Source organism: Sturnus vulgaris, chromosome 29, assembly GCF_052056855.1.
Source record: "Sturnus vulgaris isolate bStuVul1 chromosome 29, bStuVul1.hap1, whole genome shotgun sequence".
NCBI classification, from domain to species: Eukaryota; Metazoa; Chordata; class Aves; order Passeriformes; family Sturnidae; genus Sturnus; species Sturnus vulgaris.
This window is the reverse complement of record NC_142271.1, coordinates 1118825-1131910: the sequence shown is the minus strand read 5'-3', so window position 1 is coordinate 1131910 and position 13086 is coordinate 1118825. Positions and strand designations below refer to the sequence as shown.

The window sequence follows — 13086 nt, the reverse complement described above, 5'->3', positions numbered from 1 at the left end:
CACGCACTTGTCATGGAATTGCTCTGTTAATCTCTGATCTACTACATAAGCCCATGGCAGTGGCGTTTGGATAAAGGGGTAGGAGGAAAGGGAAGAGAGAAAGGAAGAGATGAATTAAAGAGAGGGGGAGTGAGAGTAATCAATCAATCAATCAATCAATCAATCAGTATTCCTGGTTCCAGCACATTGCTCCTGCAGCCCGGTCTGGCCAATGTCCAGGCCAGGGTCCTGCTTCGGCGGTTCCATTTTCTGGACAGGTTTCCCTGCCTGGCCCAGGTTTCTCCTTTCCATGCCCATGAGTTCTCCTGCTCAGTCGCTGTTTTTGGACCCTCCTGGGAATGGGTCAGAGGCTCTGAGGGTGTTGATGGTGCCCAGCCCGTGCCTCTGCCCGGCCTCGCTCCTGCGCTGGGCTGTGCTGATGCCCAGGAGCCACAACAAGGAGGTTTGTCCCAGAGAAGCGCTGCCTGTCCCCGCAGGGCCCCGTGTGCAGCCCCTCCTGCCCCTCCTGCCAGGGTGTTTGTCATTCCCGGCCCTTCCCGAGCTGGGCTGCTCGGGCCGCTCGGGGCCATTCCCTGACCCGGGATGGCCGCGGTCCGCCGCGCCGCCAGGGGGCGCTGTGCGCGGTGCCGGCCCGGCCCCTCCTCCCGGCGCGCGGTGCGTTTGGCGCGCGCGGCCCGCGGAGGGGGCGGCGATGGCGGGAGGCGGTGGCGGGCCCGGAGCGGGGCCGGTGGCGCAGGGGCTGAAGGAGGCGCTGGTGGAGACGCTGACGGGGATCCTGTGTCCGGTGCAGGCGGTGCGAGCCGCTGCTGAGGAGCAGGTGAAGGTGCTGGAGGTGACGGAGGGTGAGTGAGGGCCGCGCTGAGGGGATGGGGGGACCCCAGGCCGCCGCCGCAGCGATTCCCGGTACCGGCGCCTCATGGCTGCGCCTTGCCCTCGGCCGAAACTTTCAGCCTCGTCGCTCGGGCCAGCGGGAGCAGGCGGCTGGGGCTGGTTTCCTGCCGGCTGTCGATGTGTGCCCGATGTCTCTCATGGAATCACAGAACAGTTGGGGCTGAAAGAGACCTTTGGAGATCATTGAGGACAAGCCCCTGCCCAGGCAGGGTCACCTGGAGCGGGTGACACAGGGACACGTCCCGGTGGGTTTGGAATGTCTCCAGAGAACGGCCTCCCTGGGGTCGTTCTAGTGCCCTAGTGTTCTAGTGCTCTGCCTCCCTGAATGTAAAGAAATTCTTCTTCATCTTGAGGTGGAACTTCTTGTGCTTTAGTTTATGGCTATTGCTCCTTGTCCTGTCTCTGGGCACTACTGAAGAGTCTGGCACCAACCTCTTGGCACCCGTCCTGTGTATGGAGGTACTTGTATGGATTGCTGAGATTTTCCTCTGTCTTCTTTAGGCTAAAAAAGCCCAGCTCCCCCAGACTCTGCTCGCCAGAGAGATGCTCCAGATCCCTCATCATCTTTGTGGCCTCACTGGACCCACTCCAGTAGCTCCTTGTCTTTCTCCGGAGCAGCCCCTGCCCCTGTCCCGGGCTGGCTCCCGCCTGTAGCGGGGTCACGGCGGGGCGTGCTCGGGCTCTGCTCTGGGCAGCGGCCAGGAGAGCTCTGCCGGTAGGTGGGTCTGGGGCGGTGTGTGAGAGCTAGGCACCAAGGAGTGCCCTAAGCTCACCAGGGCTAGGATATGGAGGGGCTGAGGTGGGGAAGCAGCAGGGCTGTTGTTCTGGGTACATTGTTCCACCTCAGCTGGAGTCCCCAGGGTTTGTCACATGAGGGTCATGGAGAGCCCTTCCATCTGTAGACCTGCCCTGCTCCCACAGGGATCCTCTTCACCTCTGGATGTGTGTCCTGGTGTGTGCCCATGTCCTGCAGATTGTCATCTGTACATGGTGTGTTTGAGGTTGAGGGTGGCCAAGATGTAGCTGTGCCTTCATCCAGCGTGAAACTCCAGTGGCAGAGCTCCACTGTCTGTTGTGGAAAGTTGAGGACAAGCAGGACAGTGGAGCTGGATGGCAACTGGCTTCTGGCTTTGGAAAGAGAAATTTTAAATGAACAAGCACCCCAAGTTCAAGCAGTGTCTCTAATTATTCCATTACTCCTTTAGCCTTTTTATAGTGACACTGGGTTAGTTCATGCACTGGCTACTTTTTCTGTGTGGAAGATACATTTAAAAATTATTAATGCTAACATTTTATTTTGCTTCAGCTCAAATGACCGGAGTTTGTAGAAACTATGGGAAGATTTGCAGATGATCTGCTGCGAGAGGAGCTGGAGAGTGCAGCACTGCAGCCCCAGGCCTGAAGTTTTGCTTGTGGCCTGGCATCTTGATGGGGGGGGTTGTTTGTGGACCCTCCTGGAAATATTGCCTTACCTTTAGTCTGATTGCATTGAAGGTGTCCTGTGAAATGTTTTGTGAACTCTTTCTGCTCCTGAACTTCAGCTCAGAAGTGTTACTAGAGGCAATTTGTGGTACAGAGAGGGAAGGTGTAAGGGTGAGACAGAACCAAGAGTGATGGTGTGATTTTGCTGCTCTGGGAATGAAGGCAGGCAGATTGTTTTGATTAAATGTTTGTTGTTGTGCGTTCCCTTAATGTGGTCACTCAGCTTAGCTCTTCCTGTCATTACCAGGAATTCTGTGTGTCGCTCCCACAGTTGTTGGAGTTTTCTTGCATGGTTTGATGACATTGCAGCAGCACAAGTTTGGAAGTGCTGAGAGGTTCATTGACTGAAGAGCCTTGGTCTTCACAGCTACTACTTCAGGGGCAGCTTCTCCTCTGAGAGTCTGAACCTTTCTACAGTCTGTTTGGGTGACAGATTGCCAGAGAAGAATGTTTTCTGAGGGTTCTAGGCAATGGATGTCCCTGAGGTGCCTTTAAGGGCCTAAGATTGCAGAATTGCATTTAGTGGATGTTAGGGTAAGAGGCATGGAGTCATCCTCCCTTCTGTTTTGTCATGGTTTTACAAATCTGCTGGAGTCCTCGATACTTCTCTGTGGTTGTAGGGCCAGAACTCTGTGGTGTGGTGCAGATCTGTCCCTGTGACCTGGAGGAGGCTGCAGAACACCTGCACAAGCAGTTTGCAGGTGACACCAAACTGGAGGGGAGGCAGTTGATGTCCTGAGGGCAGGGCTGCTGTCCAGAGTGCCCTGCAGGAACAGAGGCAGAGGAATTCAGCACGGACAGACGGCACGTTCTGCTCCTGGGACAGGAGAACCCCCTGCTGGGATGTGGGTCAGGCACTGCCAAAGGGCCAGGAAATACCAGTGAGCTGGACAGGGCCAGCAGTGTGCCCTGGAGGCCCCCTGCATGCAGGGCTGTCTGAGCAGGATCAGAGGCAGTGATCGGCCTCTCTAGTCAGTGCTCCTTAGACCACACCTGGAATACCTGGGTGGTTTTGCTCCCAGCACCCGGGATGAGACACGGCAACAGAGGGGAGCGAGTTCAGCAAAGGGTGATGGGTTGGGCGGGGGAATTGCAGCACTCACCACGTGAGGTGATGCTGGGGTTGAGGGGTTTTCCACTGGGGAAGCAAGAAGGTTTTGGGGTGGGTCTGACAGCAGCTTCTGGTAACTATGAGGAGATTGTCAGGACACTGAGAGGATGACAGATAAATGGACACAAACTCGAAACTGGAGGTACCAGCTGGATAGAAGGAGTTTTTAAGCAGATTGTCTGTAAAAGCTGTGTTGTTTCCATCCTTGAGTATCTCTAAGACCTGCCTAGAAAATCTGAGCACCCTGATCTAATGCTGCAGGTTTTGCTTTGGTCATGGGGGTTTGACTGGAATCCTCTCGAGTTCTCTTTCAAGAAATTCTTTTGCACACTTTTGATTTCTCCTCTCTTGTACTAGTCAAGCAGCATGGGAAGAATAAGCTATATTTGCCTTTCTGTGCTGTCTTTGGTATGGAGAAGCTTTCAGAAACCAAGAGGAGGAGCTACAGGAGTCCAGTGTGTATCAGCACCATATTATTGAGGTAGAAAAATGTAGATCATGTGTGTCACAAGTATTTTAAAAGAGAAAAAAATGTATCATTAAGCAACATGAAGGAGATGCTGAAATAGAAGTGAAGGAGTAGGAAAGAGCACACGTGTTGGCACTTTTAATGCAAAACAAATTAAAGTAGGGCAAAAAGAGAATGAGGAAGAACTGGTTAAAGTCATGAAAACTTAAAATGCTTTCAAATGTTGCAGAAGCAGAAAAGGTTTCAGAGGTGTTCAAAGCCAGCGACTGACTTGGGAAGGTACATTCAGTGCAGAAGGACTGCAGAAGAGCCAAATTCCTTGTGCTGATGTTAACTTGTGATATTGAGGAGCCTCTACAGGAGACACGCTGGGGAATCCACTTCAGATTGAAGCCTAAATAGAAGCAGTTCCACTTACCAGTTTGCCATAAACAGCAAGTGCTAAAGAATGGATCTCCCAGAGTTTAGAGGGACTGAGACATTCAATTACTGTGAATTCAATTACTCAAGCACTCATTTACTGGGCTGTAAAACTTACCACTTAGGGACCAGCTAAGTATTAATCTGGTAAACATGGGACAGCCTTTAGTGAGGGCTCCAAGGTGGAGAGCAGCAAGGTACAGGGGAGTGGCTGTGGGTTTTGCACTGCCTGTTATGGTTCAAATTCAGCAGTTGGAATGAGAAGGGACAGGTGCATTAAATTGTTGTGGCAGAAGAATTGTTTGAAGGAGTCCTGGGACTCCCAAAAAGCTCTTAGAAAGTTTACTTGCTGAAACTTTTTGCAGAAACTGAACTGCTGAGCACAGCTCTTGACTGGCAGGGTCAGGAGTTCCAGGTGAAGCTGAGCTGCTCAGCACATCTGTAAATAATGTGCAACAGCGTGAATAGTGGTGGGAAAATGTTGCTGATAGTGCTGCTCAGTCTGGCCAGAGTGAGAATCAGTGGCACAAATTACAGGATGGTTTCATAAGGTGTGTTGAGTGCAGACACAGAAGGTGCAGCTACTCAGTGTTGGTCAGCAGAGCAGTGCTGGGGGAGGGGGAGGCAGTCCAGATAATGCCCTAAAAAGTTATGGGCGGTCCTAGCTATTGTCCTTGGGCATTGTCTGTGTGGAGAGTTCCCTGAAAATACCCAATCACTGCTCTCTCATGCTCCAATAAGCCAAATGGACCGTTAAGGAGGGAACAGAGAGCAAAGCCCACATAAATTCCTCATGCTTCCACAGCCAGTGCTGCATGTATTACTAGTCTGCTGCTCTGGCAGGGGTCAAGCAGGGCAGCAAAAAGGCAGCACAGACACTCACAGAGGTGTGGAAAAGCAAAGGACCTAATCCATTGGCTTTTCTGCCTGGGAAAGGGTTAGTAGAAATGGAGGCCCTGAAATAATAAGCTGCAGGGAAGGTGAGTGAGGAGAGATTGTGACTTCTCATACAGCTAAGATCACAGAATCGTGGAATATCCTGGGCTGTCAGGGGAAATGAATCTGAAACAGGTGGAGCTAGGCTGTTGCTCCAGTATGCAAACTGTGGAATTCTTTGCTGCTGGATGGTAGAAGTAGAAATGTTTTTTAAATGATTTAACATGAATGGAGGAAAAACTCATCAAGAATTGTTGAACACTGCTTGGATATAACACCCACTTAAGGAGATTCCCAATGCCAGCATTTCCTTGGGGGTGTTGGGGCAGCACTGCTCTGCCCCCAGCTCTTTTCCTAAGGTGGTCAGGGATTGGGTTGTATAATGTGGTTAAGCCAATGCAACTGTTGGCTCTCCTGTGTGGTGTGTGCTGTCCTCTCTTCCAGGCAGGTTTTAGCCAGGTCAGGATGGTTCAGGTGTTTAGAGGATGCAGTGGAGCTCCCTGAAGCAGTGCTTGTTCAGGGAGATGAGTAGCAGTGCACAGTCAAAGCCTCTGGAGCAGGCTGAGCTGTTCAAGGGGAGTCTCTTGTCTGACTCCATACACGTGCTCTGGAGAAATATGGGATGTCTCCTCTGGATTAAGGACATGGTAGCAGTTTCTTCCCACCATGTCAACCTTTGGCAACTGCCACACACATCCTCAGCAGCTCAATCTCTCACCTGCTTCTGCATCGTCTGTCTGCTGAGGAAACAGGCACCACTTGGCAGCTTGGGGATGGGAGATGCGTTACTGTCAGTCACTGGAAAGAGGAGAGTTCACCTGGTGACTTTTGTTGTCTCTAGATTTTAGTGGAACATAAGTAAAATGCCTGAGACTGCAGGGGGAAGGCAGAGAAATGAGAGCTGCAGCTGTGGAGTGGTGCTGCAGTGAGTGTGTCTAACTTGGCTCGACTGTGGTGCCAGGGTGTTGTGCTGAAGTGGGACTTGTGGGGCTTCTGTTCCCTTTATCTGGTCCCAGCAGTTAGCACCATGCACCACTCCATGGTGTGCACTACTGCCAGTGTCATATGGCCTGAGCATAATTACCCAATATGGAAAAATGGTCTCTTCCTCTAGGTCTTACTGTATTGGAGAACATGTGTGGAGCCCAAGTCACCTCCAGGAATGCCAGAGCAGGGCAGTGGCACTCTAAGGGGAGGTCATGTCCAGCAGAAGGACTCAGATTGCTGATAATCACAGACTGTTCTGGCTTGGAATGGACCCACAAGGATCATCCAGTCCAGCTCTGCTGGGTGGCTTCCACCCTATGGAGAGGAGTAGTATCTGCCACACAGTCCTCTAAATTATGTGGATAAGGAGGTTTAATGGCAGTTTCTCAGACAGTTGGAAAACACTGCTCTGCTTGTCATGTTAGATCTCAGGTTTCATGTTTTATGGTGACAGGATTTAGTTTCTGAGCTGTTGACTCGTGCTCTGGAAGCATGGGTGTGAGAGATCAATGGCTCCAGGCTGGAGAATTGCCTTTCTTTTGCCTGTCTGCTTTACGTGTTTCTGTATGTCCTTTCTGCAGGTAGAAAGGGATCACAAGGCCATCTTCAGCATGGCTTATGTTGAGACACCCCGTGTGTGAAAAGGCACCTTCAGCTCAGTCCTTCCCAATGTTGTTCTGGTAGTTGCCAGAAGCTGAGATGTGCAGGTGGCTCTGAAGATGATGCTGACCCTGGCAGACTGACTCCCGTGTCAGTCTGGGCATGCTGACCCTCTTGTCCATCTTGTTTGAGACTAGTCCTGTCTGGGACATTCAAATCAAACCAGTGCTTTGACTTGAATGTGATTTCAGAATGGAAGATTGGCTTTATGGGTCTTGTAAATGTTCTTTCACTATCTCCTCTTCCAGGGCAGGTGGCTCAGCACATTCGGTTTGATGGTTTAAAACTCCTTGATTCTCTGATGATATTTTCATGATACAGTTTGCTGTTTGGTTGTACCAGAACACCTACAGGTACCATAATGGCACAAAGCATATTGCATCACTTATGCTTCCTTGGTTCAGCATGTTTTTGTTTATGGTCAGCTCCTTCCCAACAGAACTTCTTTAATATGGCTTCAAGAGGGATTTCAGTGTTGCATCAGGTACTCTGTGAATACATGATTTTATGCCATAAACCCAAGCATTGTTTGGAAGGGGAGATTCTGGAGAATATAAAAACATGACCACAACATGTGGTTGTGTGGTGCTCTTTTGGCTGTAACTTCAATTGTAGTAGAATGAATGATGGGCAGAAATGAGTGGAAGTCCTTTGGGTGGACTGAGCTGAATTCTTAAGGGGAGTAAACTTTAACATTGGACTGATTTGTAACAGGGAAGTTGAAACAAGAAATGGCCACATTGCAACAAATGATAGTGTCTGTTGGGAAGAAAGGGCAGCAAATGCTACTGTTGCTCTGTGAAATGCCACAGATACGTTGAGTGTGGAGAGAAGTTGTGCAGGAGGGATTTCAAAGGAGATGCTTAAAACCAGCACAGCTGCTGGAGAAGAGTGGCCTCAATCTTTCTGTCTTTTGCTGAGAAATAAGGAATGCAGTTTTAGAGGTGTTCTAACAAAAGGAGTGCTTTTAGAGCAGTTCTTGAGCATCGTGATGGAGGATGAAGTTCCTCAAAGCAGCACATGTGTACAGTGCCAGAACTCTGACTAAGCATTAGATTCTTGTTTGGTGTTTCCTCCTAGTCTAACTTCAGGTCCCCATCTTGTTCTGTGCTGCTCTGATCTCATGGCTGACCCTGCTTTGAGCAGGAGATTGGACTGGGTGACCTCCCGAGGTCCCTTTCAACCCAAGTTGCTAATTGATGATATTATTGAAAGCCAGTCTTATGGAAAACATCTGTGGCGGTGTGTCTGAGGGCTGCAGTGCACAAGGGTGGGCAAGATTTGGGTAAAGGGAGCTCAGTTTCTGGTGCTGCTGTGGTGGTGGTGGTTACATCCAGCCTCTGCAAAGTGTTGCTTTACTTTGGAGTGTCAGTGGCCATGGGGCCACCTGGATTCACCAGACTGGCTGCAGCAGCTGCTGCAGCCCCTTCCTCCTCCTCACCCTGTCTCTGCCCTCAGCAGAGACAACAAGAAGGACCTTTAGCAGCTCCTGAACCAGCTCTGCGTGGATGTGCCGAGCTGGACTTGGTCAGTGCTGACCCACTTCAGCTAGACAGGTCGGTGCAAAGATTCAGTAGAAATTCTGCTCATTTATTCCTTCCTGCTTGCTTACTAGGAATTTTTGGTTTCATGTTGGCTTAGTTTCAGAAAAAAGTTGGGAGTGAAGAGGTTGCATAAACTGGTTACATGGTAGATAGAGCTTGTTGTGAAGGAGGGGAGTTTGATTTTATTAATATTGAAGTTAATGAAGAGGAGAAGCAGAGCTGGGAGGAAGTGTGTTTGCTAAGCATTCTCTATGCCAGGCCATTCATTAAAAGCTTCTAATCTTTGAGGTTTAGAGACTTTATCTTGGGAAGAAGACTTGGTATTTCTGATATCTCAAATCTACAAAACGTAAGTGAAAGAATCGCCTGTCAAGGTCCATTTGAACTGCATTTATCCGTGATAAAGATAAGTTTCCAGCCAGCTGGGGAAAATAACAATAATAAACCAATCCTTTGAGAAGAGAGGAGCCAGGAGCTGTACAAGCATCAGTGTAATATCAGTCCCTGGAAAGATTCTTGGAGCAGCTCATTAAACAGCTTGTCAGTGTCTATAACAATAGGATAAATAGTTGCTGCACAACTAGTACTGTTTTATGTGGTCTGTTCTTGATAAATCCATCTGATTTTGGTTTGACAGGAGAGCTGGCTTATTGCTTAAACAAGTGCTGGGTGTGAATGATCTGAATTCAGCAGGATTCCTGATAGGAATTTGCCACAATGGTAATTTATCAGTTAAGAAGATACAGTTTTGTAATATTTTTAAGCAGGGCATCAGGCTGAAAACCTGTGGGGGAGAGGTTGTCAGTGGCTTATTGTCAGACCCAAGGGTTTTTATGACAGAACTCTTGGTCACTGCAGTAGTGAGTACATCTGGTGTCCCAGCAATGGCACTGCAGTCTGCCTGGGGAGCAGAACTAAGGTGTTGGAAAATGGAGAAAGTAAATACTGTAAATCAGGCAGAGCACTGTATGCAGAGAGAATTCAACAAATGCATATATGTAAACTTACTGTATATGTAAATTAAGGATTGTGAACTACAATACTGAGTTGTAGCTGTGTGAAGCTGTTGCAGTCACTCTGGTTTCCTTTATACCTATTTTTACCCTTTTTAGCTTTCCATTTATACTCCTTATACGCTTCCAACTTACCCTTTAAAGATGGGGCTGAAATGCAATGCCACACTTGTATGGAAATTGCAGATAGCATATAGAATAATGACTGCTTCAGTTAAGAGGAGTATTATGTTAAGTACATCTTGGAATGAGGCTCCCTGCTTTCAGAGCTGGGATAAGAGGGTTATTTTCCTCTTTCTTAAATGCATGATCTATGAAGAAAGGGTAAAGGAACTGGGTATGTTCAATGTGTGCTGAGGAAAGTGAGAGGCAATTATCTCCCAACCCGGAAAAGCCTCTTAGCAGTGAGGTGGGTATTAGGAGACACTCAATAACCATTTGTGAAGCAGTCAGCTGTGCTGCTGAGGGAAGTCACAGAACTCCTTTTGAGAAGAATTTCCAGTCTGTTTTTGTCAGGGATGCTGTCAGCACGTTTAGCCTGTCTGCAGGAGGCAGGCTGTGCTGACAGGACCCCAGGGCATAACTTCTGCTCCACAGCTTCTAAGAACTAAAACGTCACAAATGTCTTTCTTAAGCAGACTAGTGAAATTAAATGAAGTATATAGGACAGTTATCAGCTGCCTGAAACTTAAAATTGCAATTTTAGCCCCAAGGATTGTCCAGGCAGTGCTGGTGTCACTGTGCTGGGCAGGGTTTGCTTGGGAAGGCATTTGCTGTGTCCTGGGCAGTGTCAGGGTGAGGGCTGACACAGCTGAAGCAATGCCTGCACATCCCTGTGGATGAAGGCAGAGTGCCCAAAAAGGGACTGCCGCCTGCCAGGCTGTTGCTGTCTCACTCCATCCTGGATCTTTCCCATGCATCTCTCCTGTAGAAACTTGACTAATGATTTTACATCGTAGATGAGATTTTTATATATGTATTTGGAGTTTAAATAATTTGCTTGTTATTAGCCTGCATTGCAAATTTTTTTGCCCCTGAGAGAAGAAAATAAGATGCCAAAACAACAAACAAAGTTTTTGTAGAGAGGGCAGGGGAAAATTAATGCTCAGGATTTGAGTAGCTGTGCTTTGGAATTGCCTTCTCCTTCCTGCATATGAGTCAGTCAATTGGTATGATGTCCTCCAAAAATCTTGATGGCTTTTGCTGTGTGGCAATAGAAGTTACAATACCAATATTTGGTTTTTTTTCCTTGCAGAATTTGGTGTTCATTTAGCAGAACTGACTGTGGATCCTCAGGGAGCTCTGGCCATCCGGCAGGTGAGTTTGTCTGGAACGGCAGAAATAATTTTGATGGAAATTTCCTTGGTTTTTAAAATATTCTCCCATGTTTTCAGATGAAAAACTGGAAGCAGCTTTCTATTACCGTTTCTCCACTTTCTTTTACAATTCTCTAGAGTCTTTCTTTCAGCATTATTCAGGTGTTATACTCTTGCATATTTTTGAAAATATTTTTTTTTTTGGACTTAATAAACCTGGTGCTGAGACAATACTGTACTGGAAATGGGCACAACTTAGGATGTGGGTGGTAGACATCAACAAGCAGAAGTGTGGCTTCTCTTTGCAGAAGCTTTTTCTATAGGTGTTTTCCTCCTTGGAAAGGAAGTTTTGGTTCTCTATTTCTTTTGTTACTTTGTGACCTGCATCTTGTGCCTTTCTAGAGCTGCTGCCTTGGGTCAATGCTGTGCAGGCCATTGCTGCTCAGTCGATACCCAGCAGTGCTTTTTATTGCAGTAACTTTGTGGTCCATTTCATGGATTTTTTGCATTTTTGGCAAGTCCTGATGCCCCTCTAAAAGAAGCATGATGGGACAGGAGGCTGAGCAAATGGGTAAGGGGTAATCTTTGCAATGGTTCCAGGGTATGTCCCTGATTCCTGACCTTTCTCCTGATACAGCTGGCATCCGTTATTCTGAAACAGTATGTGGAAACTCACTGGTGCTCTCAGTCTGAAAAGTTTAGACCTCCAGAGACCACAGAAAGGGTAAGACTTGGTTTCACATTATCTGGTTTGAAACACTTTATCCATCATAAGAATATAAATTCTGTAGGCAGTTAAAGAAGTACCAGTGCCGTTGTGTATTTTGAGGATTAATGGCTTCAGTAAAGGATTTTTGACATTTTCCTCTTCAAAAATCTGGCTTTGGTTGCTTAAAACAACACTGGGCTTGAGAATCTTGGGCTGCTTCCTGTAGGGGAAGTTCAACCACAGTGCTCCTGCTACTCTCAGAGCAAGACTAGAAGAAAAGCTTCCTAAGTTTCTTGAATACTGATTCTGGCAGTCCTTTTTTGGAGATTTCCTAAATCTTTTGTTATACATCTTGGGACTTAAAGGTTATTTTCCCATGAAAAATTTTAGTTTAAAGCTGCTGGGTTTCATGTTCAGCAGGAGTATTTAACAGCTGAGATGGCCAGAGATTCCAGCCCTTTCCACTCTGACTGTTGACTGGAGCATCCTTCATATCTAGAGTATGATTCATCCCATCCAGAGATAATTGCTTGAATTATGCACCAGAAGTGGCTTTTATTTTTTCCTGTCCCTTCAGGGCTGGGTCACTATTCTTGTTTACTGAAATCTTCCAAAGTAAGCAAGCACAGTCCCTGACACTGGAGCTGGGATTTATCTCGGCTAACTCTGGATGTTTTCCATGTAGATCTGTACATCCTGTGTAGTTGCAGCTGTGAGCTATTTACTCTGCGCTTGTCTGATGCTGTGTGTGAGATGATGCCATGTTAAAACACACCATTAGTTCTCCCTAAAAAGGTACAGGGTGTAGTGTGCAGGAGTATTTTTGTCTCCTGGATGTTCATTTTGTAAATGAACAATATTTGATCAATATCAGGATACAGTCATAGGTCTAGATTTTTCTTACTAGATTACGCTATGGCTGTGGATCTGTTCTAAATGCTGTTGTTATCCACAGGCCAAAGTTGCCATCAGGGAGCTGCTGCCCAACGGGCTGAGGGAGTCCATCAGCAAGGTGCGCTCCAGCGTGGCCTACGCCGTGTCAGCCATTGCCCACTGGGACTGGCCCGAGGCCTGGCCCGAGCTCTTCAACCTGCTCATGGACATGCTGGTCAGCGGCGACGTCAACGCCGTGCACGGAGCCATGAGAGTGCTCACAGGTGTGTGCTGCCATGGCTGCTCTGAGAAGCTTCGCCTTGTGCTAGCCTTCTGACACATTGCATCCAAATTGAGGAAATTGGAATTTTCTTCCTCTCTTCCCCCTGGGCCTGGTGCCTCTTGCTGGCTGTGGAATCGTGCTCAGCGGGTGTCATGAGAGCTGGGGAAGGAGATGCTGTGCTACAGGTTAGAGCTCAGCAGGGGCTTGGATTGTAGCACCCTGTTTTCCAGACACCTGCAGCTTTTAGTGTGATATTTTTCTGCTTGCCTTTGAGGATTGCCTCAGGTAGATCAGATGACCCTAGGCTAGTGAAGTGCAAATCAACTTTTCAGTACACTTAAGTGTTTTCCAACAGTTCTATTGTTGCTGTTCCCTACAAATTGGATTTCTTA

General features: G+C 47.9%; 1 protein-coding gene across 3 annotated transcripts in view; it reads left to right on the top strand.

Annotated features, from left to right (window-relative positions):
* The first annotated feature begins 686 nt into the window (after nucleotides 1-686).
* IPO9 (importin 9) overlaps nucleotides 687-13086 on the top strand; it is a 39141-nt gene continuing 26741 nt past the window's right edge. For all 3 annotated transcript variants that reach the window (XR_015808761.1, XR_015808760.1, XM_014872610.2), the window contains exons 1-4: nucleotides 687-842; nucleotides 10769-10830; nucleotides 11467-11553; nucleotides 12494-12695. Coding sequence is in view for 1 of the 3 variants with exons in the window: in XM_014872610.2 (XP_014728096.1) it covers nucleotides 692-842; nucleotides 10769-10830; nucleotides 11467-11553; nucleotides 12494-12695 (502 nt within the window). In the remaining 2 variants the exon portion in view is untranslated. The remainder of the gene's footprint in view (nucleotides 843-10768; nucleotides 10831-11466; nucleotides 11554-12493; nucleotides 12696-13086) is intronic.